Source organism: Mastomys coucha, unplaced genomic scaffold, assembly GCF_008632895.1.
Source record: "Mastomys coucha isolate ucsf_1 unplaced genomic scaffold, UCSF_Mcou_1 pScaffold15, whole genome shotgun sequence".
In the NCBI taxonomy this organism is placed as follows: domain Eukaryota; kingdom Metazoa; phylum Chordata; class Mammalia; order Rodentia; family Muridae; genus Mastomys; species Mastomys coucha.
In genome coordinates, this window is record NW_022196897.1 from 78,294,149 (window position 1) to 78,316,742 (window position 22,594).

Here is a 22,594-nt window from a genome sequence, read left to right on the forward strand (position 1 = left end):
AAGATTGCTGCTGGTTCAGCCTTGTTACTGTTGTTTTGCTTTTTTATTAATTTCTGTGAGTATCTGTAAGAAACAGCCAAACAGACAAAAAAACAAAAATGAGGTTTAATAGGCTTCAGATAGCTTGAATATCTTTCTTTAGGAACGTTTACCATGTTCGCAGGAGCGCTATCAGCTCAGAAAGAGAGAAGCTAGAGCAGCAACGGAAGTTTATAGGAGGTGCCTGGGTGCACTTCCTCAGAGCCGTCGAATATCTTTCTTTAGAAAATGACTTTTGAGACTCTTTGCTGACTTCAAACTCTCCTCCCCGCTTGACCTCCCGAATGCTGAGATTATAAATGTTTGTCTCCATACCTGGTATAGATTTAAGTCACATCATCAGAATTAGAGTTTGCCAGGCTTTTAAAGTCTCAAACTTACAGAAGTGCCCCCAAATCATTTTTAATTGTGTGCATTTTATATTTAGGACACCTGAGTACTGGATTTACAATATTCACAGTAAAAATTTTAGAATAATTTTTTTAAGATGTTTGAAATTTGTATTTCATTTTACTTTTTGTTTTGGGACAAGGTTTCATGTTCCAGAATAGCTTTGAATGTCCTAAGTAGCCAGGACCAGTATTGGTCTTTTGAGCCTCATCCCTCTAACTCTCAAAGCTGAGGTTATGTACATCTGCCATCATACCTGGCTTTGAAAGTTTTAATCTTGAAAAGAACCCTTAAAGAGGGTTTCAGACATATCTTACACAATAATCTATAAACTGTTAAATTTACTTTTATAAGAGTTTTGACTTGGACATTTTATTCTTTTATAGAGAAATCTTCCCCAAAGTTACCTTGCCCTCTAGTGATTCGTATTTATTTTTCAGTAGTGTCTTCCTGGCACTCATTAAATAGTGGGATACATGTGTCTCTGTAAAGTAAAATAAATTCCTGAAGAGTACTACTGAGGCAGCTTGATATTTTTTTTTTATTAAAGTGGGAAATAATATTCATCTTGAGAAATTAAGTCTCAGTGGTCTGATTGTTGTATTTTAATATAATTCATTGACTCTGAGAACTGGTAATTGTGGCTCACATTTATTCCTATTTGGCAATCTGCCTTCCATGAGAAACATCTCTGTTTTAATTTTTATTTTCTTTTTAGTGTATTTATGATTTAAATTGAATTTAGAGGACCAAGTGGCAGCAGATTGCTAGTTCCTTCATATTTAATGAGGTGATCTGTATTGTCAGGAACTGAAGTGTTCTCAGGGCTAGCAGTTCTGTAGTTCATGATTGTAGAACAGCAAATTCTTTTTTTTTTTTTTTTTAAGATTTATTTATTTTTTGTATATGAGTACACTGTAGCTGTACAGATGGTTGTGAGCCTTCATGTGGTTGTTGGGAATTGAATTTTAGAACCTCTGCTCGCTCTGGTCAACTCTGCTCCTGCTTGCTCAGGTCAACTCTGCTTGCTCAGGCCCAGAGATTTATTTATTGTACATAAGTACACTGTAGCTGTCATCAGATGTGCCAGAAGAGGGCATCAGGTGTCATTACAAATGGTTGTGAGCCACCATGTGGTTGCTGGGATTTGAACTCAGGACCTTTAGAAGAGCAGACAGTGCTCTTAACTGCTGAGCTATCTCACCAGTTCAGAACAGCAATTTTTTTTTTTTTTTTTTTTGAAACAGAGTTTCTCTGTGTAGCCCTGGCTGTCCTGGACTTACTCTGTAGACCAGGCTGGCCTAGACCTCAGAAATCCACCTGCCTCTGCCTCCCAAGTGCTGGGATTAAAGGCGTGCGCCACCACTGCCCGGCTAGAACAGCAAATTCTTAACCTGGAAAGTTTGAGGGTCAGTGACTTGTTGCAGAACAGTTTAAGTGATTTCAGAGAAGCCTAATGTCAGATACACCTGAAAAATCCCAAATGAGGTAAGCTGAATACAGGAGAGAATACATGCCCCAGCCATGACAGACCAGGCAGAGAAATTAAGGGACTGTGTATGACACAAGGAAATAAGTCTCTCACTGGGGTGACATTCACGATTTCTGCTATGTTAAACATTTGAAAAATTTAATACCCCCATTCCCCTCCCCTCTCCCTAGAAAGGGCAAACGTGCTCAGTGTATTTCATCTAAAATAGTACTTGTTTCAGTTCCTAGAATTTCAACATGTTGATTTGAATGACGTGCTGTTAAGGCAGTTACAGTGCTGACAGCTTCCCAAATGTAGGCTAAAATAACAAATGTACTTTTCTAAATAAGAGAGAGGACAAGTAGAGAAAAGCCTCTTATCTTTACTGATAATGCCGCTAAAGCAGTGGGATGTGCATACTTTAACCTCCATTTTCCTGTTTTTGTCTGATTAGTGGAGCTTTAGATTTTTTGTCAACTGATATTTTCTATAAAGAATAACAATATTTTAGAAGAAAGATACTATTAGAGTGTAAGCTGAGAAAGTATAAAACTTGCTGTAATTCAAAACAGTTATGAGGAAACTGCCCCTGTTTTGTCTTAGGGGTTGATGTTGTGCTTATAATTTAATGCATGGTAAATTTGATAACTAAAGGTTGCTTCGTCACTTATAATGCAGTATGCACAGTCTTCCCGATACTATTATGTTAACAAATGAATATCTTTCTCACAGATATTTTTTCTTTCCAATCAGAATGCTGACTTAAAGAAACAGCTTCATGAACTCCAAGCCAAAATCACAGCTTTGAGTGAGAAACAGGTAGGGGAAGGCGGGGACATATTTTTAACATTGTGTTCTAAAGATATGTGTCTTGAGGCTTCTAAGAGGGCTGCTGGGGTTTTTTTGTTTTTTGTTTTTTTTTTTTATGTGTGAAAATAAGTGTGGGCAGCCAGACTCAGTTTAATTTTGCTTGAGCTGTTTATCTATTTTTATTTTTGGTTGAAATCAGTCTCTAGAGTATTCCATGAGTATATGCTACTGGCAGATACCTAAAAGCAATGTGGCAGGCTGCTGTTAGCTGTGTTAATTAAACTGTAGTTTACCCCTAGGGGAAGGGACAGAGAAAGTTAGTGGGAGTGTGTGATGTGGAGTCCTGCAGTGGCAGTGTCTTCTTGCCTTTGTGAAGCTTTGAGCTGACAGTTAACTTGTGGGTAGCTCTCTATGTAGGTCTCCTGTTCTCACTGTTGTCAGACCTTTTTGCTAATCTTCATCAGATACTAACCTACTATTTGAAAACTCTTTGATGGGAATTCCTATACTTACTCTACGTATGGCAAGAGAGGAACATCTTATATTTTGTATAAGGAAAGTGCCGCTGGTACTTTTTGTAGAGTGGCTTCCATTTACCAACTGAGGCAGTTCCTGCCACCAGGTGGAGTGTGATAGTTGACTGCTGTGAGTCTGTGGTAATCTGAGGAGCATCCCCTGTCTTCTTCCCTCACTGCCCCCCTCCTGGTGTAAAGCGGAGTTTCTGTCTTGGAGCAAGGAGCAGATATCTCTGAATGAGTTGACAGTTCTGTGTTACTGCAACTTTACTGAAGAGTTGTTAAAATGGTTTTTAGTAACTTTGAGTTTATGTTGTTGTCTAAACAATAGCAACAAACATTTTTTCTTGCAGATTTCTGATTGTGTTTTTCATTTCACTGAAGGGAGAAATAAATTTTGAGAACCACAGATGAGATAATCTTCTAAGCTGAGTGAACCACTGTTTTTTGATTCTTCTCTCTTTAATGCTTTCCAATCTTGTCTCTACAGACAGGAGGTATTTTAGATTAGGAGGAGCCAGAGTAAAACTGGGAGGTGGCAGGATGTAGAGGCAGAGAGAAATTTGTAAAGAGGACTTGTTAGTGTGTGACTGGGTTCTCTAGACAGAAGCATGTTGGTGACAGGGTCTGTCTTTAGAGCTCTCTAAGTTCTGAGCCTCCTTACAGTTGTAGGGTTTCTCTGATCACATGCCAATAAGTGAGTCACTTTTGCTGAGTTTGATGTAACTGACAGAGACATTGAAAATGATTAGTAGGATGGGGGTGGAGAATACCTTTAGAAATTAAAAGAACTCAAGGGCTGCATTCCAGAGAATGGGCAATCTCAGAAAAATTTACTTTATTTAAAAAATCTGTTTGTGATAACTAACTTTGTGATAGGTTTGTGTCTTAGTTTCCGTTCTGTTGTTGTGAAGAGACACCATGGCCAAGGAAGGCATTTAATTGGGGGCTTGCTTACAGTATCAGAGGCTTAGTCTATTATCATCATGTCAGGGAGTGTGGTGCTGGAGTAGTGACAAAGAACTACATCTGATTTACAGAGAGAGGGGTGGAGGGAGGGAGAGACAGACAGACACATACACACACATACAGATTATATATACACACACATGTACACAAACACAAAGAAGAAATGAAAAGAGGGAGAGGAGAGAGGAAGAGAGACTAAGCCTGGCATGGGCTTTTGAAATTTCAGAGCCTGCTCCCACCTCATGGCACACACTCTCCAGTAAGACCACGCCTCCTTATCTTCCTAATCCTTCCAAAGAGTTCCATTACCTGGTAACTGAGCATGTAAATATATGAGCCTGTGGGCCCGTCTTATTCAAACCACTATAGTGGTTTACTCTGTAACTTGTTAGTCCTCAGTTGACCTCACTTAGAGAACTGCAACTGCCTATTCATCAGCTGACAAAACCCTGACACTGAACTTACTACATAGCTCTCTATGTGACTTCAGGAAGACCTTAAGCTGAAATGCAGTCTTGCTGTTTTTGTGTTCACTTAACTATAAAAGTGATGCCTTGATAGAACAGGGCAGGGCAGTGTTTAAAAAAAGAACAGCTGTCAAATGTGAACGCTGGCTCTCACTGACAGCATTCTAACCAGAAACCTTGCTGTTGTTCATCAGACTATAATCTAAAAGTTTTATTTTATAATGAATTTCTAAAGCCACCTGTTTATTTTTCCTTGTCAAAAGACTACTTAGATTTTGGCAAAACTTTTCCTTTCACTTTAGTAACTAAAATCTAAATAATCCTATTTGCATGACTAATAGTTTAACTTAATATTACATTGTTGTTGTGAGAAAAATTAAGTACAAAAACCTCTGAAGAGCCCTTTCCTTTTCCTCTTCTGTGGACAGTGCTTAGAGGCACTCAGAATGGTCTGGTGTTTGACAGACTGTCCTAGACTTTCCTACAATACAGCCTCTAACCAAACCAGGATGTCTTGAACCCTTGGCAACTGGATTGTTTACCTTTATACCAAGAAGGTTGGGAAAGCTCCTAAATCTGCTTACGGTATGTGCTCAGACAGACTTTGAGGGACTCGTGCTGTAAGACCCAAAGTCCTTATATATTTTATAAGACTAAGAAGCACATCAGCAGGGCCTGTGGTGGCTCCATGTGTGCCAAGTGTGTCTGTGACAGGATCGAGCGGGCTTTCCTTATTGAGGAGCAGAAAATCGTTGTGAAAGTATTGAAGGCACAAGCACAGAGTCAGAAAGCAAAATAAATATTCGCCTTTTTAAAGTAATAATAAAAAGAAACCTCTGAAGAATAAAGTTATAGACTTAATCCTTTGTCATATTTGCTTCCATTTTTTTCTGTATATATTTGTATATATCTATTTGTAAAGGTGATTGCACAAATAAAATATAAATATTTTCTTGTTTTGCTTTATTAAAGAAATACAACATTGCAGATAGTCACTAATTCTTATAGTAGACATATTCATTCTTATTTGTTAATACAACTTCAGTCTTTGATAGCACTTTGGGAAAAGATGGTCTTTGGTGAGTATCTTCTATGGTAAAACTCAGCAAATTTCCTTGAATGCATGTTTTTATTGCTTTCAAACTGTAACTTGAGATTCGTGAACAGAAATTCTAGGGTGGATTTAGAAGGTAGCTTCACCTGCAGGGATTCAATTTGTATCTGATAGTTTTAACTCAAAACATTCCTAGACTTGGTTGGCTAAATAAATTGTATGCTACATAGTCAATCAAATTATGGTTTAGTGATATAGAAAAGCCTCTACTAAGAGGCATTTATGACTTTATCTGTATTACAGCCCTCTCCTTGTGTTTGCTCTGTGTATATGCCTATGTGGACATGCAAATGTGTATGAGAACAGAATTAGTAGAAAATGTTGGGAGGTGGTATTTTACATATAGGTATTTCTTCCCTTATTCTCCTGTGTGTATTTTCTGAAATCTCCATCGTACATATGCCTCATTTTTAAAATAGCAAATAAACAAGAAATGTTATTTTAAAACAATTGACACCAATCTCTAATCTGTACATGGAACAGTTAGCATTTGAAAATCTTGCGACATTTTCATCATGATAGATGATCTCTCTAATCAGAGATTTCTTGAACCATAGTGGGGCAGCTATTCATTTCCACAACAGGATTCATTCTTGTCCTGCACTCCCCTTCATTTTTTATCTGACAGAAATGTGCGCTCCGTGGCATAGTACAGAGATTCAGATTCTGGAGCCAAAATGCTCAGTTTCTTCAGTGTTTTAATTCTAATTTCTCATAGAAACAACACCCTTCCTCCTCTATTTTCTTTTCTTTTTTCTTTTCTTTCTTTTTTTCTCTCTTGGCAGTTCTGGGGATAGAACCCTGGACTTTGTAAATGATAAGCAAGTGACTGTTATAACTGCATTCCTAGCCCAACAGGTTGTCTTAACATTCTAAAGTGTTCCTTGTTCCTAGGAGGATTTAGGCCCTAGTTCATATTCATTCAAGTTGGTATTTCTTGCCTCCATTTGCCAGCCTGTCTCTCTGGTTTCATCTCACTACTAAGAGTTGTTACATCCATCCCACTGAGCAGTGGACCCTAAAACCCTTCATAACCTATTGACGCCTTTTATTTTCTTTGTAGTTAGTGTTATTTACTCTCAGGTTTGTCTGTGAATAGCTAAAACCTCCACATAAAGGTGGCTTAAACAGGTATACTTGTACTTCTCTGTCATCCAAGAGCTCTGCAGTAGACTAGGCTGGAAAGAGTGTTTGTACAGTATCAGTGACCCAGGCACCTCCTGTTCTGTTGCTCTGCCATTCTCAGCGTGAAACTTCACATCAGAGTCCAAAATAGTAGCTCCATCTGGTGAGAAGGGGGAAATCAACAGAGAGGGAGCCCTTTATTTTTAAGGATGTTTACTGGAAGCTTTATGTACCACTTCCAGTTAAATCTCCTTGATTTGAACATAGTCACATGGCCTCACTGGTGCAGGGAAGACTGGGAAGTGTAGTTTATTTCTGGAGGCCATGGCCAGATAAATTTAGGCACTGTATACTGAAGCTAAATACAGTTTTACCCACTGTAGCATACCACAGTTTGTGATTACATATCTACTTATAATTACTATTTTTAAAATGTCTTACTAAATGGTTTGAAGAACAGAGGGTGCTGATGGTGGGACTGGGGGTGTTTCTGACTCTTGCCTGCTCTTGGAACCCTTTTTCTCCTACTGGGTTGCCTCACCCAGCCTTGATATGAGGGAATGTGCCTGGTCTTATTGTAGTTTGTTGTGCCATGTTTTATTGATGTCCCTGGGAGGCCTCCTCTATTCTTGGGGGGAGATGGAATGGTGTGGGTCTGGGGGAGAGGGGAGAAGTGGAGGACCAGGGAAGAGGGAAGCTGCCGTTGGGATGTATTATATGAAACTAAATTAAAACAAATGAAGACAGTGAATTTGTTTCATTTCCTTCTTTATCTCTAGTATAATACTTCCTGTAATATCTACATTTTTAGCGAGAGGTAACCCGTGCCGCCATTTGCCTGCAGAGGCTGAGACCCCTTCCAGGGGTGGTTTTTTACTAGTTTGTGAGTTCCAGGTATCAAACTCAGGTTGTCAGACTTGTGTAACTTTAAGTTTTTCAAAACCTATTTTTAACACTTTAACCTCTTTTGTAACCCACCACCTACCAGAGGTAGTGGGAAAGAAATGAATTGGGGGTGGGGTGGGGTAGGGTGGGAAGTGGACCTGTTCAGAAAGGTTCTTTGGAGCAACTCCTGTCTGTGTTGTCTGGAAATTGGCAGTTCAGTTCACAGGTTAGTGGCAACAGCTTGATCCACTCACAGACACTTCACAGATGTACTATCCATCCAGTTCAGTAGAGTTGGGATAGCAAACATGAATCAGCAGTGGTGGCACTACCTAGCAGAGACAACCAGGCCTCAGCCTCTGCTCGAGTCAGCAGGAGAGACCAGAAGGAATGCCAGAAGTTCTCAGCTGTTCCTCTCTCAGTGAAGCGAAGATCAGCAAAGACAGGAGACCAACAAGTGTTGCACAGCTAGCTCTATAAGCAAGCCGAGCTCAGGCTCCATCAACTGTCCTTTTTATACTCTCTCCAAACATCACATGTCCTCCATGGGTCTTGCCTCAGCACGTACGTCTCTCTCAGCTGACACCACTCTGCAAGTCAGCAGAGTTCATGGAAGTGGCAAGAAACTGCAGCACATCATCAGAGTTTTTTTGGTGCATTTCTCTCTATGGAGCCCCAACAAATGGAGTTCAACTATGCAGCGTAAGATGAACCAATACGTGTATATTGTTAACAAAGAATCTTTCATTACGTGTCCTTTCACGTGCTTGCTTTAACAGAACATTCTTCCTCCTGTGTCTGCTTCAGTGAAACGTTCCTTCACGAGTCTGCCTTAGTCTTTCACCTGTGTCTACTTCAGGGAAACACTCCTTCACGTGTTTGTCCCAGCAAAACACCATCCAACACAGCTGACTCTCCAAAGAACCCTAAGTCACCTCTTCAGATTTGGCTGCAGGAGCCCTCTGAGGTATCTCATTGGCTCTTTTATATTATTTGGAGAGAGTAGTGTGTAACACAGAAAAATATTTTTGTATTTTTTGAACAGATTTTATCTGACTGATCTTTGCTGTTTACAGTTTTGTTTTGTTTTTCCAATTTTAAAGAGCAGTGCATCTTCATCTTTTGATTCAATGTATTATGAACGTTTTCTTGTTTTTTTTGAGTCTTTCTTTGTGTGATTGTTTTGGAAACAGGATCTTACTACATTGCCCTGTGGGCAATTGATTGTAGACCAGATAGGCCTTGAGGTCCTGCCTTTGTGTCCAGAGAGCTGCAGTCTAAGGTGTGTGTCAGCACTCCTGTCTTTAAGTGTTCCTTTAAACATGATTTTCCATACCCTCAAATATTTGACTATTCACAATTTAAGACTGTGTCCCCAGTGATGATAGTTGTTTTCCCTTTTTCTTTTCTATTTTGAGTATTTTTACGATTATACTTTTCGATTGTTACTCTGATTGCCTTAGACATGGACTTGGATGTATTAGACCAGCTCTAATCATAGCAGTTCTGTATTACAAGCCAGTTTTACTGAGTGGCTTATAATAATATACTAATTTTTGTACTAGATCTACAGGTCACCTAGTGTTTTCTTGATCCAGTATGGCTTTGGCCAGATAGATGTGCATTCATTTTTGGGTTGGCTGGGCCTGCCTCCATGTTGTACTTATGCTTATGATTACCTTAATATGTTTATTCTGAAGTTTAGCATGAAGAGACTCAAGCTTCCTTCATGGCTTATCACCAGAGCACAAGGCCAAACTACTAAATTCATACTGAGACTCTATTGGCATTAGACTGTTTTTACCATCCTATGAGTCAAGTCAAGCCATGTGACCAGGCCTTGCAAAGTTATATGATAAGAGATATGGATGAAAATTTTAAAGCAATTGAAAATGATCCACAACTATATTTGGTCAAAGACCATAAGAAAACTTTTATTAAATTAAAAATAAGTAACAAGCCAGTCATATGCTTCATGTCTATAGTGCAGACCAGGAGATTGAAGATTGCCTCAAGTTCCAGGCAGGCCTAGACTACATAGTGAGTTCTAGGCTAACCTGGGTTGAAAACAGGTGGGAAGAGAGATAAAGCAGCTCATGTTTTCTTTCCTATGCAGAATCTGCTCACACAAAAAAGGACTGGTTAAGGCAGAAGAGTGACCAACAGTAGGAGGAGAGGAAGGATGTGAGCAAGTCGGGGCAGATTGGATATAAGGTGTGATAGTATATCATGTGTGAGAATGATAGGCTTGAAATTCATCCAGTGCTAACTAGAAGAATTAATAAACAGGACATAGTAATTAAAAAAACCAAACTTCTTTTTCTATGTATTTCCAAATAACCTTCAGGATGCTTTTCTACAGAAGGCACTCTGGGGACATAGTGCTATATGTAGCATGCAGATTGTTGGCATGCATCCGTGCTTACCTGAGTTCTCATGTTTCATGGAATGTGCCGGTTGCCATTCAGAGAATCTCAGAGATCTGCCCTTTACTCTTAGTTTTAATTTTTTTTCACTCTTCTTTTTTCCCTTACTCTTTTTGGAAAGATAAAATCCTTTGTTGTGTCTGATTCTCTGTTTGCTTCTCTGACTCTGTTAAAGTTACTCTCTCACTTTATACAGACTGCTTTAACACAGTAGAATAGGTACTTTTCCTGCTTTAACAAATAGTTGCCATGTATGGAAACATTTTCAATTGATGATTTTAGTAAAATAGATTCTGAAGTCTTTGGAAAGATCTCTGTCTGCCATAACTGTTTCCTTTTCATTGAACAAGTCAGTTGTGGTGATGCACCCTTTTAATCCCAGCACTTGGCAGGTAGATCTCTGAGTTCAAGGCCCACATGGTCAACATATTGAGTTCCAGGCCAGCCAGGCTACTATAGTGAGACCCTGTCTCAAAAAAAAAAAAAAAAAAATCAATCCTATGCTTATAATAACATATTTTGAGCCAAGTTACTGTATTAATTGGCTTCATGCTACTATACTGAAATACCTGAGGTAATTAATAAAGAATTTTGTAGGCTCAGAGTCTAAGAGCAGATGGCCCTATGCTTTGACACTTTAGTAAAGGTGGAACATCCTAGCAGGAGCACAAGGCATTATAAACTGTTCTTATCACAAGACAAGAAGCAGAGAGAGAATGAGACTGGGTCTTAGTGATGTCCAATAAATCCCTACCTTCCAAAGACTTGTATCTCCTTCCAATAGGGCTCTCAGAGGACCTTTGCATGAGGCCTTTAGGCACATGTTAGTTTTCATGCTATGGATGATCGTAGGTGACTTGACAATGGGGAGTAGATAGGAATAGCCTAGGAGTTTACTTCTAGTGGGGTAGTGGTTAAGGTTTTATATTTAAACCATTTAGTGCATCTGCTTCCTTGTGTATGGGAGGTTTGTACAGCAGTGCCTTTTGTGGTTAATGAACATGTATCTGTTGAGTGCATCCAGTTTGGAGAACATGAATTCTGTTTAGATAGGAATTGCTGCCTTCAGTTGCACCACTCACTTTATCTGTGTGACTCCTTCATCCTTATGTGAAGCTTTGACTTCTAAGGGGCTAGAGCATCCACATTTAACCAAAGCATGGGTGCATCTTTGTAGTACACACTGGGTCATTGCCTTTGCAAAGTTGCCTTGACTGATGTCAATGTACTCTTCATTCAGTTCTAGGTAGTGAATTACTTTGTAGGATTTTATCTGTTAAATGTATTTGGAAATAGGACATTAAGCAGAATAGTTATTGTTTAGTTCTCATTGATTTGTGGTTAGGTAAATTTGTTACTGTGCTCTAATATTGGTTGCCTGACACTTGACTATCTCTGGTTTGAACTAGTACCCTTAGAATGTTCTCTCTTTCACAGTTTGGCTAGAATGATTGGCTAATATTTTTAGCACAATTTATAAGTGTTATTTCCTTAGAGATTCTATTATTATGGCTAGAGACCTATCTTCTTATTTACCCAAAGCTTACGCATTCATTCCCTGAATGTCAGTCTAGTTCGTGTTGCCTGTGTAATATTTATGTGAAACTGCTTGACCATTTGTTTTCTGAGGTTACTGTCACTTGTGTACTTGGGACATCAGCTCTGTTCCTTTACATTTAATACAGAAAATACAATATTTCAGATTTCTTCTGGGGAAATCTTACTTGTTTATTGAGCAGAGATGGAGGAAAGACTTAAATACTAGCAAAGGGTGTGAAGGTTTTAGGAGCAAGGTTTCATGTGAGTGACGTGATTTAGTTCCCAGTGCTGCGTTAGCTAGCCCATGCTTTTCACTTTGACTCTTGTCATATAGTTGCCAGCATTTTGTACTTGTCTGGTTAAATATTTGATGATATCTTTAAGAGGGAAGCTTGGTGGAGTAACGATGCTATCATTGTACCAGAGTACAGCAGAGGAAATGAAGGCAGGCAGTGACTGGATGCTGCATCTATAACAACAGTGTTGTGGAGCGGCATGGAGAGGAACACTCTGTCCTCTCAAGAGCTTGGCCTAGCCATTTAGCTTCAGTGCTGGCATTGGAACTGAAAGTTCAACTTGAAGTTCTTATCCCTCACATGAGGTGTGTTATATGTTGACATAGGAAGCTATACTCTACAGTATGTTCTTTGCCTCTTTGCTGGGCTCCTCCTTAGCTTAGAGCAGTTGCTTCAAGTTAGTGAAAACCAAGCTAGTGCCTATTCTGGTGGAACTGTTTTCAAGAACCTGGATTTGTCTAGATCTTTCATGGACTCTCTGTATTTCAAAATGCTTAGGGATCTGTCTCTTAGGACAACATTATTCTAAATTGTGGTTGAATGGTAGTGTATATCACAGATGCTTTACAGGAGCCAGTGTAACTTTGACTCCACCTTTCAACTATATTAGGAACTTAATTTGTGCATTGATTCTCTCCATTTATTATGTTTTCACTAGGAGCTGTCCTTTTTTCTTATGCAACACCCTCTCTCCCCTACAACTTACACACGCATACGGGGCCTCAAACTCTCTTGTAGCCAAGTGTGACCTTAAACTTCTGATTCTCCACACCTCAGCTTTCCAAGTTCTGCAATTACAGGCATGTACCACCACACCAGGCCAATCTACTTTCTGAAACTTTCAAAGAATCAGATGCATCTGTTTATTCCATGTGCATTTATTGAGAGACTACTATGTAGAAAGGCATGGTACCCCAGGAAGGGCAGAGAATAAAATCTTAGAATTTCTCCCATAAGACTGGTCCCTGTAAGGCATGGAAGTTCATTAGTACGGACACTTGAGCAGTTCTTTTTTCTTTTTTTTCTTTTTATTAGATATTTTCTTTATTTACATGTAAATTTCTCCTTTCCCAGTTTCCCCTCCAAAAAACAAACAAAGAAACAAAAACAACAAAAATAAACCCCTGTTGCCTCCCCCCTCCCCATGCCTGCCACCCCATTCTCTCCCATTTATTGGCCCTGGCATTCCCCTACACTGGGGTACAGAACTTTCACAGGGCCGAGGTCCTCTCCTCCTATTGGTGATTGAATTTGCAATCCTCTACTATACACGTGCTGCCAGAACAATCAGACCCAACACGTGCAGTCCTTGGTTGGTGGTTGAGACCCTGGGAGCTCTGAGGGTACTAATTAGTTCATATTGTTGTTCGTCCTAAGGGGCTGCAAACCCCTCAGCTCCATAGGTCCTTTCTCTAAGTCCTTCACTGGGGACCCTGTACTCAGTTCGATGGATGGCTGTGAGCCTCTACATCTGTATTAGTCAGGTACTGTCAGAGCCTCTCAGGAGATAGCTATATTTAGGCTGGCTTGTCCTTCCTTCAGTCTCTTGAGCAGTTCTTTCTCTCTGTTCATCTTGTATCCCTCTCTTCCACTCACTCCCTGTAAGCCCCCAGTGTCTATCTTTTCTCCTAAACCCCATGTTTTCTGCAACTGGGTTTTTTTCTTCTTTGCCTGGCATATTCCTATGTACTTTTTGAGGACCCTTTTTTTTTTTTTAAAGATATTTTCTTTATTTACATGTAAATTTCTCCTTTCCAGGTTTCCCCTCCAACAAACAAACAAACAAACAACAAGAACAAACCCCTGTTGCCTCCTCCCTCCCTTGAGGACCCTTTTGATAGTCCTCTAGAGAGCTTCCCTTGGCTAATCTTCACCCTCCTCTAGACATAGCACACATGCCTCCTGGTTTGATTCATACTATAGTACTTTCTTATAGCCATTGAATGATTGTGGTCATCAGTAAGGTCTCGTAGGGCAAGAGCTATTGCCTTACTAACATCTGTACTCGTGAACTCTAGCATGATGTGCAAGAAGAAGGTATGTTTGAATATGTTAATTTATTAAGCCTTCAGGAGGGTAATGAGGTATCCAAACTTATCCATATCATGGATGTTGGCTGTTAAAAAATTCCCATTCAGATAGCCCCAGTCCCTTCCTTTTGTGTAGAGCTTTAAAAAAAAAAATGTTTCAAGATTTATTTAATTTTATGTGTTTTAATGTTTTGCCTGCATGCATATCTTTGCAACATATACATGTTTGGTGCCTTCAAAGGTCAGAGGAGGGTTAGATCCCCTGGGGCTAGTGTTACAGGGAGTTTTGATCCACCTTGTGAGTGCTGGGAGTTGAACCCTGGTACTCTAGAAGTGCAGCCAGTGCTCTTAACCACCAAGCCATCTTTACAACCCCTAGAAAGATTCTTTTTTATTTTTATTTATTTTTTTATTTTTTTATTGAACTCAGGACCTCTGCCAGCCCTGCTCACTCCGGCCCTGCTAGCTCTGGCTCCAGGGTAATATACTGTAGCTATCTTCAGATGCACCAGAAGAGGGCATCAGATCTTATCATGGATGATTGTAAGCCACCATGTGGTTGCTGGGATTTGAACTCAGGATCTTTGGAAGAGCAGTCAGTGCTCTTACTCGCTGAGCCATCTCTCCGCCTGGAGAGATTCTTAATATCATTTCTTGTGTTAATGTTTTAAGGGTGTTCAGAGTAGGTTCACATTAGTTTCATAAAAGCAAACTTTTATGAAGCGAAGTTGTATAAAGTAATAAATGAGTCTGAGGTTAACTGTTCTAAGATCTTCCTCCAGTTTTGCTACATGACTTCCCTCTGAAATCCTTCATTCTCCACCCCATGCCTGCCTGCCAGTGTCTGCAACCATTCAGACTTGGTCATCTGGAATGATCTAATTTCTTGGTTATACTGTATTATTTCTTCAACCTAGGGCATTTTTCTACCTTCCTTCCTTAGTGCAAACCTAGGGTCTCTGCCTTTGTTTCAGCGCTTATAGGATGGTGTGGCCTAGGATAGCCAAGGGAGACAAAACAGACTGATCTAGAATGTGGTGTGTGTGTGTGTGTGTGTGTGTGTGTGTGAGGTATGTGGGCATGTTATGGAAGTATGCTTTAACTAAATGGAAAGATAGGTTAAAAGTGAAAAAAAACTTTAAAATATGAACAGTATAGCTCCCTTTTTAAGAAATATAAAATATTAAACAAATCATTTGTTTTTAGGCATATAGTCATTTATACTTGAAAAGCACAGAAACCAATCCAAGGTTATTTAGGATTATTTGACACAGGTATTCTCAGTGCTTTCCTCCAAGAAGTGATATTCAAGAGGTTGAGCACAGAAACTTGCTGCTCTTAACCTTGTATGCTCTTTAGTTTTCTTTCTTTGTTTGTATGTTTACTTTTTTTTTAAAGATTTATTCATTTATTTTATGTTGAGTACACAGTTGCTGTCTTCAGACACACCAGAAGAGGGCATCTGATCCCATTACAGATGGTTGTGAGCCACCATGTGGTTGCTGGGAATTGAACTCATGACCTCTGGAAGAGCAGTGAGTGCTCTTAACCTCTGAGCCATCTCTCCAGCCCTGTATGTTTACTTTTAAGGAGTATATGCTAGGCTGTTTGTTTTGTTTTTTGAGACAGGTCTCAATATATAGCCGTGGCTGGCCTGGAGCTTGATATGCAGACCAGATTAGGCTCCAACTCATGGAGATCCAGCTGCCTTTGCTTTCCAAATTGCTTGGATTAAAGGAGTTCTCCCTTAACAACCATTGACAATACTGATACAGAAAATCACATGTTTAAGTGTATGTATGTATTTAGATGTGTTGGCAGATGGTTCCAATTCATTTTTATACATTGAAACACCTAGGTGACTAGTGCCCATGTCAGTGAACAGAGCATTAATATCACCACGGCAACATTGTTGTTCTTCTGCGTGTCACCAGTTCCCTCTGCAGAGACTTTTAACCAGAGAGATTAATTTGGGGAGCTGGATCTATACTTTTCTGTCTGATGCATTCTTTTTTAACATTGTTTATGAGATTACATCTGTTTCTTTTGATGTTTACAATTGTTGAAATAATTATAGATTCACAGGTAGTTTCTTTTTGAAAGTTTAAATCATTAAAAAATGTTTTGATGTTTCCAGGATTTTTCTACTTAAGGATCTGTTGATGTGATGAATTGCTTTCTTTTTTGTAAACTTAACAGTTTCTTGGTCTATGGCTTTTGCCTAACTCAAATCATACATCTTTAACCACTTGCTTGTCAGTCTCTTTCCTCTATATTGTGAGCTTCTGCAAACTATATCCTTTTTACCCAAAAAACAAAACAAAAACAAACAAACACACAGAAACCCCACAAAAAAACACTTAGTGCATGCAGTTTTCACTCAGTGTGCTGAACAGTTTAAAGAAATGAGTCCTGTCTGCCATTCCCAGATTGGACTAAAGCCTACAGAGTTCTCTGACCTGGTTTTGTTATCTGTCACCATCAGGTAAAAGGAAGTCCCTCTGAAAGTGACTGATGGGAGAGGGCTCACGGCTCCCTGTCATGAGAATGTATGTGTTAGCTCATCAGCTCCACAACACCTCCAGGACCAAGGAATGTTCTCAGCGCCCTTCTCAGCTACCCCCGCCCATTGACAGATACTGCATCTTGTCACTGGATGGCTGTGTTCAAGCTCCATCTTTGCATTTTTACATAGCAACATCTGGCCAGAAAAGGCCCATTTCTTAAATGTCTTTTTCTAAGAGCAAGGAAAACTTTAATTAGAAGCCTGTCATTAGACTTTATATCTTCTTGGCACACCTCTGCCTTGTGCCAACTATAGGAAGAGTCCGAGATTGATTAATAAGTACCCTAAAGCTAGAAGTCCATCTCTCAAGTGTTTGGAGTCTGGATAGGCAAATAGGATTGTTTTTTGTTCAGAAGGAATCGAATCAGAAGGGATGGGGAATAATAAAAGCTGAAAAGGCAATTAACGTTATCTATCTTTCTACTCATGGAAATTAGATGCAGTATATAGAAGAAGATGCTCACACTAACAGGCTATAATTTTTCAGTAATTTGTGCTCATCACTGGTTTTATGGATTATTTTAGAAGTCTACTTTTGCAACCCCAGTTAGCAATATGCCTTTAAAGCAAAGCCATTTTGCTGTTGCTAAAACAATACATTACTAGGAAGTAACTTATTTCAAATGTGAATTACAGATATTTTAAATAGTCTGTAAACTATCACCATTATCATCCCATGCTGTTGAAGCAAAGGAGCCTGGTGTCCTTTGCTTACTAATGCCACCACACTGGTATTTCAGGAGTGCTAGGCTTAGCAAAACCCACAGAGTATGTTTATATTTCCATTTTTTAAAAACATGTTGAACACTAAATGACAGGCCAAGCCATACATCTTCCTTTCTTTTCCTGACCCTTTAAGAGTGAAATAAGCAGGCAAGAAGCAGTTTCCTCTGTAACTAGTGTCCTCATGGTGCTCAGTTGGTGGAGGGGCTGCTTTACAAAACTTGTGTCTCCAAAGGCATTTCCAAAAGTGACTGGCTTCTGCTTCAGGATGTAGACACTGGTTGAGTCCCAGGGTTAGACTGCCTTCTTCACAGCAGCTCTGTCCGCAGGTGACAGTGATGATCGGATTCCCAGCATGCTTTTGCTCTGTAAAATGAAGCTCTGGAAATTTTCAGTTGATATGTTTGTCACCTTTCTTCCTGCCCCATCTGTGTTACCTTTTAATAGACCCTTTCCAGCCCTTTCTGCTATAACAAATTATGTCATTTTGACCAAAGATGTTAAAGGTAGAGGTCTATTGCTGTCTTGGCATTGTCCAGGGCTCATGTCTTCTGGCGCTGGGCAAGTGAAAAAAGCCCCTTGCCTTAAGCACAGAGGAGCTGTCTTTCAGAGTTTTGTTGCCTGAGAATTTAGTGAAACTGACTAGTATGTTTAATTGATAGAATTTGAAATATTCTCTTCTGAACATGTGATCTCATCTTAGTAAAGAAGTTTGTCATGAATTGAAACAGCTTTACATAGGATTTTGAGCTAGTCCACAATTATTACCTTTAATTAAGAATGAATAGTAGTAGTTTTACTTATATATTTTATTATACCATCTTGTCTGTGGAAAATTTATTTGACTTTTTAAAAAAAAATTCTGTAGTACAGGGTTAGAAAGGTAGCTTTGTGGTTAAAGGTACTGGCTGGCTTCTTTTCCAGAGGATTTAGGTTCAGTTTCTAGCACCCATGTGGCAGCTTAGAACCATCCATAGTTCTAGGGATCTGGTACCCTGTTCTGGCTTCCAAACTCATATGCTATGCAGACATAACACGTAGGAAAAATGGTTGACACATAATAAAAATTAATCGTAATTAAAAAAATATCTGTAATGAGTTGTGTATTGGTAGCTCCCTGGGTGTAATCCCAGCACTTGGATGTTGAAGTAAGAGGATGGAGCATTTATGAACTGCCTTACTATATATAGTAAGCCCTGTCTCAAAAGCAGTCAAGGTTGAGTGGAGGCTCCCAAATCAAGTCCTGACAGAAGTCATGGTAGGGAGAGGTAACAGTTGAAAGCTGTTTATACGCATCTGTCTACAACCCTGGGAGAGCACACACTTATCTGACCCTGATTTGCTTGTCATGTGATGTGAGTGGGATGACATGGTATCTACTGTTTGTCAGGAACGCTTCTGCCATAGCTCTGTACCACTGTCTGATACCATTAGATAGGACTTCTCAAATGGCTTAGTAACTTTCTTTTCCTAATTTTTACTTGACTAGTTGTCTTCTTTTTTTTAAAGATATAAACCCTTTTGTTATTTTAGAGTATCCTTCCAAAGAGAAATTGATTAGCTCTCCAAAGACTGGTAATTTTCTACAGTATCCAGAGATCTGCTTCTGGTCAGTTCTGTCTTACTGTATGATTTTCTAGATGAAATTATTGGAACTCAGCTATTTTCTTTCATTTATGTATTGTCTAAGGCTGCTGTCTTGTATTACATCAGTAGACTAATCTCAGAAAGCTTTATGCTAGCCACTGTCTGGTTGGTTATAGAAAGTTTGCTTGACACCTTACTCTAGGATCTAGAGAAACAGTCAGAAAAATACTAAACTCTGAAATATCAGCATGTGTTAACATTCTGGGGCAGAGGACAACTATGGACAATATGAGGCTCTGCTTCAATAAAACCAAAAGCAAAGCAAACAAAAAATGAAGGAGCAGTCTAGGAGAAGAGTGAGTGCTATATTGACATAGGCATATACTGAAGACCTGGGAGCACCCTTATACCCAGGCCAGTCCCTCATTCTTTTCAGATTATTTTTTATACTTCGTAATTCTTTTGGCTACTTTTATAGCTGTATTAAGCATTATTATTCATTAATAAGCTGCACCCCTTAAGTCTCAGTGTTGATAGAGTTACATAGTTACAGAAGTCAAGTTGAGGAGCCGATCTACCGCCTCTGAATGTTTTCTTATAGGCTTGCTTCCTGGAGATCCTGTTCTTTTTCCCTAACCTGGTCCCAGACAAGCACTGTCTACTTCTTGTGCTGTACATTTCCTTACAGATTATAGGATTTTAACAGATGGACTTGTAAAGTGTATACTTTATATTGCTTCTGATTTTATTTTATTTTAAGCTATTACACATATGCTTCTGCCGTCATTCATAAGTATCTGTATAAAGCTGGGCTTTCATTTCTTGGGTCAGTATCTCAGGATGCTCAGGGTTGTATGGTAGGTATAGTTTCTTTTTAGAAAAAAATATTTATTTTTATCTTATGTGTATGAGTGTTCTCCCAAAATTACCATTGTTGTGTGACAAATTTTTTCCTGAGGAGACACAACACAGATGTCTGCCCAGATCCTGTCATCCACCACAGACCAAAGGACAAAACCACAGAAGTCCAACTTGAATGAGTTTCATTAGTGTTCCTTACAGGAATATGGGTGAGGAATTACTTACAGGAGCAGAAATGACTCAAAGATGATGCATCACCAAGGCCCACACCAGTGTGGGTGACAGCTCACAAATCTGGGAACCTGGAGCACAAGGCACAGCCTACAGAAAGCTCAAAGGGTTGGAGAGTGTCCATTCCTAGGAACTCTTCCAGGCAGCTTGGCTGGCTTCTTCCAGGTAGTTGGTCTCCTCTCAGAATCTTCCTTGCAGCTCCACTTCATGTGGTTTGAGAGGAACTCCCAGCTTTTATTGCTTTACTCTGGCTAGGAAGGCCTAGTGAATCTGATTAGTTTCAGGACTTCCTAAGGTTCTTTTGAGTTATTTACTTTCCTACTTAAGCAGGTCCCCTGTAGGATGGAATGTTTCAATATGGAAGAAAACTGTTACACAATAATCATGCTTGTGCCTAGTACCTAGGAGTCAGAACAGAAGAAGGTGGTAGAGCCAGGACCCAGTGTAGGGATCCTTGGAACTGGTCAGAGTTACTGATGATTGTGATCTGCCGCCTGGGTGCTGGGAACTAAATCCGGGTCCTCCGGAAGAACAGCCAGTGCTCCTAACCACTGAGCCATCTCTTTAGGCCATTTTTAACTTTTTTTTTTAATTTAACTTTTTTCTTTTATTAGATATTTTCTTTATTTACATGTCATATTTCCCAGTTTCCCCTCAAAAAAAAAAAAAACCCAAAACAACAAGAACAAACCCCTGTTCCTTCCCCCTCCCCCTGCTTGCCACCCCCATTTTTAACTTTTTAATAGATACCCAAATGCTTTCCAAGGTGGCTTACCATTTTGTGCTTCCACGAGGAAGCATCGGAGAAAGCTAGTCACTATGCTTCTTTTATACTTCATTCTTAAATCTTAACAGCCAGGTATTACCATTAGCCCAAAAATAAGGCACATGGAGATTTGGAAGGGATATTGCAAAGGAACTATAAGCTTAGGTTCTTGCATCAGCAAGAGAAGGTGCACAGGATGCTGGGACTAGTGGAACAATGAAGAAAAAAAGATTAGTTCACAGAAAGATTGGGAAAGGAAATTAAAGCCATCATCCTATAAAGAGATGGAAGAGGCTTTAATCAACAAAAGAGAAGAATGTTAATGTGGATCAATTCACAAGGCCCCATGCTTGAACTAATAGAAGTTTTGAAACCAGATATTGGAAGAAAATGGAGAAGAGAAAATAATTCAGTGACTCAACACAAGGAATTTCACTACCACTGAAGGGCATATAATATGATATTAATAATACTCTACTTTAGTGCCTAGTGCTATGAAAGTGCTATGAATAGAAAAAAGCACTCCCGTTATACCAAGACAGATTATTGTAAAACAGTAAAATCAGAAACAAAATACCTAAGCTTCCTTAGAGGAAGAGGAATACAAAACCTGTTGCCAATGAGAGATTGGTCATCAAACCACTTTGCAACCCTGGAAGCTAGGACTCATTGAAAGAATGAGGATGGTTCTGAAAACCAGAATTCTGTATCAAAACCATCTCTTGATTATGTCTGGGGATAGAGGAGAGATGGTTTTAAAAATGGAAGGTCATAAAGTGTAACTCTCATCAGCTTTGAGGATGTTTTTTGTCAAAATAAGAAATTAAACCAAGAAGATGAAGATAGGTATCCAGAAAATTCAGTACAAAAAGGATGACAGACTATGTTTGATGGAAGATAAATCTGGATGACTGTTATACAAAAGTCATAGAAAACAAGCCAGGTGGTACTGGTGGTGGTGGTGGAGGCGGTACCACTCATCTTTAGTCCCAGCATTCAGGAGGCAGAGGCAGAGGCAGGCGGATCTCTGTGAGTTCAAGGCCAGCCTGGTCTACAGAGTAAGTTCCAAGATAGCCAGGACTACACAGAGAAATGTTTTCTGGAATAACTAAACAAAACAAAACAAGTCTTAGTAAACAACATCAGGTTGTCTAGGAGGATGAAGGAACTTAGGAAAGTGTAGCCAGGAAGATGAAGGAGAAGGAGGCTGCTAAACAGGCAGGAGGAAGAGGAGGCTAAATAGAAAAGCCACAGGGATGTTTTGAGCCATTATTTGACTTTTTGTAGCTTCTTTAGGGTGCATGAGGAAGAATGAAGATGGGAATAGAGAAAACCAGGTGAATGATAAAACAAGGCAGGTTTTAGCTCCAGGAGTAACAAAATGTGCCAGAATATATGTGTAATTGTAGGGTATTAATTACCCTACCAAGCACTGTTACATAAATACTTCTTGTATTATAAATATTCACTACTAATTTAGCTAGAAGTTACAGTTAGTCTGATGGGCTTAGGGTAGGGGGAAGAGTAGTGGAACTAAAAGTTCAGTTAATAGTGGTAATAATTCAGTGGTCCAAATAAAGTTACATATACACTATGTGTGCATTATAAGATACGTGAATGGAATATCTATGAATATATATGAAGTAAATATCTGAAGGAAGCTCCCAGAAGAGTTGAAAGTTATTTTGTGAAAGAATAAAGATATATATGAAGGGAGTTGGTTCTCAGGGCATTTTTGTTTTTTTTTGTTTTTTTTCTTTTTATTTTTGTTTTTTGTTTTTTGT

General features: G+C 39.3%; 1 protein-coding gene and 1 pseudogene across 18 annotated transcripts in view; both read left to right on the forward strand.

Annotated features, from left to right (window-relative positions):
* Phf21a (PHD finger protein 21A) overlaps window positions 1-22,594 on the forward strand; it is a 183,377-nt gene that overhangs the window by 44,415 nt on the left and 116,368 nt on the right. For 10 of the 18 annotated variants that reach the window (XM_031371075.1, XM_031371065.1, XM_031371066.1 and 7 more), the window contains one exon: window positions 2,633-2,719. In XM_031371075.1, coding sequence (XP_031226935.1) covers window positions 2,633-2,719 — 87 coding nt within the window. The remainder of the gene's footprint in view (window positions 1-2,632; window positions 2,720-22,594) is intronic. The other 8 variants (XM_031371076.1, XM_031371074.1, XM_031371068.1 and 5 more) reach the window with 1 other exon arrangement.
* On the forward strand, window positions 3,026-12,435 carry LOC116090494 (annotated as a pseudogene).